Source organism: Mus musculus, chromosome 2 (assembly GCF_000001635.26).
Source record: "Mus musculus strain C57BL/6J chromosome 2, GRCm38.p6 C57BL/6J".
Classification (NCBI taxonomy): domain Eukaryota; kingdom Metazoa; phylum Chordata; class Mammalia; order Rodentia; family Muridae; genus Mus; species Mus musculus.
In genome coordinates, this window is record NC_000068.7 from 88,401,225 (window position 1) to 88,404,130 (window position 2,906).

Here is a 2,906-nt window from a genome sequence, read left to right on the forward strand (position 1 = left end):
ACTGACTACAGCTCATTTCTAATGTGTAAGGTTTAACTTGGGTAAACAGGATCTGACATGGCATATGGCAGTCAGGAAGTAGCTCATTCTGGAGACTTTAATGGGGTGGTCTGAGTCGTGGTATTTACAGAGTGAAGGGGTTTATTGTGCCATTCACAAAGTCAGAGGCCCAGAAAAGGTTAAGTCCACACTTCCATGCCATCCCACACAGAGATTCTCTTCTACCTGGTTTGAGGAAAGCCTAAAACAGGGATGTGAATATGCAAATCCAATACCTCACCTCCTTCAGTGAACTGCTTCTTTCTGTGTTAGAGTAAGATGCCAGACCCTTGCATGTGTGTATATGGTTTAATGATCAACTCAGTACTTTAGGAGCACAAGGAATAGAAAGCCCTGATGTAGTATTATTCTCATAATGTTCACTTGTTACATACACACACACACACACACACACACACACACACATATATATATATATATATATATATATGTGAAAACTCAGAATATATAACACACAAATTACAATATAATATGTACTATTGATGTTGAAACTGATATAAAATATATGATTAACAGTCACAAGTATATTAATAGTAAATCTGATAGTAATCTTTATTCAAAGAGATAATATTTGCAATTAGTCCATGAGAGTTACTATTGTTTTTTATTATTATTGATTAAACATGGAATTTTATACCTTCAAATGCTTTGAGATGTAGGAAGACAAACATCCCATTTTAGCTTTTTCATGATAATTTATCAGTGAATATCATATGATTCACTTTCAAATAAAAAATAGTTTGTGGCACCAAACTTTTCTCAAGGCATTCTTCATCTCTGTGTTTCTCAGAGTGTAGATCAGAGGGTTGAACATGGGAGCTAAGATGGTGTAGAAAAGAGCAAACACTTTATCTTCTGGGTAAGTGGTGGCTGGTCTGATATAAATAAAAAGTACAGGCACAAAGAAGAAAATGACAACAGTGACATGAGAACTGCATGTGGAAAGAGCTTTGCTGCGGCTCTCTGCAGGATAAGCCCTGATGGTGTATAAAATGAAATAGTAAGACCACATCAAGACTACGAAGGTGACCAGTCCCATCATGCCTGAATTGGCAACCACCAGAAGTCCGACTCTGTGCGTATTGGTGCAGGAAAGAGTTAGCAAAGGATAAATATCACAGAAATAGTGATCCATCTCATTGTGGCCACAGAAGGGGAGGCTGATAGCAAGGAGGCTCTGGAGGAAGGAATGTATAAAAGCACCAGCACAGCAAGCAGTGACCATGGCATGGCACCTCCCTCTGCTCATGATGATGGAATAGTGCAGGGGCTTGCAGATGGCCACGTAGCGGTCATAGGCCATCACTGTGAGTATGAGGATCTCAATCCCTCCAAAGAAATGCATGGTAAAAAGCTGAGCCATGCAGCTTGTATAAGAAATTTTGTTCCTTTCTACGAGAAGGTCAGTGAGAAACTTGGGTGTCACTGTGGAGGTATAGCACAGGTCTGACAAAGCAAGGTAATTAAGAAAGAAATACATTGGTTGCTCAATTAGCTGGCTACATGTGATAGAAATCAAAATGATCATGTTTCCTCCCAAAATAGCTATGTAACAAAACAAGAACATCAGAAAACATAGAGCTTTAATTTTCTTGTTCTGGGAAAGTCCTAACAGTATAAATTCAGTGATATTATTGGTACTTTCCATATTCCATAGAAATTACAATTCAATGGCATTAGCTGAAAGGAAATGACAAAGTAGGATTAGAAATGTTTATTAATCATGGTATGAATCATAGCAAATACTATAACTAGTATACTCAACTCATCTAGCAAAACATGTTCTCCTCTCTTTCTCTCTCTTTCCCTCTCTCTGTAAACATACAACATACATGCACACACATATATATATGGTGTGTATTTCTTTGCCTATCTCTACTTCTTATATTCCATACAAAATTTTCATCACTTCAAAATCATCATCATTTCAATCACATTACTTTAGTAAAAGTGCATAAAATTAAAAAATATATTAATAGAAAGTATAATCAAAAATGTGCTATTACTTTTTACAAATGAATTTAGGGGCGTAATCTCATTATCACTCTTTAATTTGTCCATTTGGTAGCTTAGAATCATGAGACTTAAAGTGAAGAAAGAAGTCCAAATAAGTCTATAATACTGTTATAGAATTAATATTTGTTGTGAAATTTTTACTTTTGATAGGGAACATTTGGTTGTTAAATTGCGGTCATGGAAAGACTTACATGTGCCAAATACAATAACTGATCATGGCCTGAATAATATCATATACTTGTGATGGCCATATGAAGCAGAGCTAAGAACAGTATATTATGTGACGGTTAAATTTCATAGATTAAAAATAGTAATCCTTAGGCTATAAAGGGACAAAAGAATGTTGCCACATTCTCTTTGGTAGGAAACTAGTGTTCAAAGCCATGAATAGTGAAAACAAAAGCCAAAAGTTTAATCATGTTTACATGTATATTTAGAATAAAGAAAGTTCTGATTTTTCTAGAAATGACATCATAAAAATAAGCATTGGCCTAGATTTTTGTACATCTGATAGGAGGATTTTTAGTCTCTGTGTCCATTTTCTTTAAACTTTAAAATCCTAGTTCTTTTTCACTCAACTCCAATATACTATGTACTGAAACCAGACTCCCCTCCATGATGGATAAGAAAACTCCATGTGACTCTACCTCTAGACCTGTGTGACTCACCTAACCCAGGCCGGCTCCTTATTCTTCCACCCTTAGGAAACTTCCCTACACTTTTTATGATTGTCTAAGTCTGCATCTCCTCTGATTCCTGCATGTTTCCACAAATGCTATCATTATATCTTCTGTGATTCTTCAAGGCAGTTATTCAGACAAGCAACTATT

The 2,906-nt window shown here is 35.9% G+C and overlaps 1 protein-coding gene across 1 annotated transcript; it reads right to left on the reverse strand.

Moving 5' to 3' along the window:
• Positions 1-784: 784 nt before the first annotated feature.
• Olfr1179 (olfactory receptor 1179) lies at positions 785-1,708 on the reverse strand. The gene has a single exon (NM_146917.2). The coding sequence runs from the start codon at positions 1,706-1,708 to the stop codon at positions 785-787; it is 924 nt and encodes a 307-aa protein (NP_667128.2).
• Positions 1,709-2,906: the final 1,198 nt, after the last annotated feature.

Coding starts and splice junctions, on each gene's coding strand:
- Olfr1179 (NM_146917.2), bottom strand. CDS start 1,708: ATGGAAAGTACCAATAATATCACTGAATTTATACTGTTAGGACTTTCC.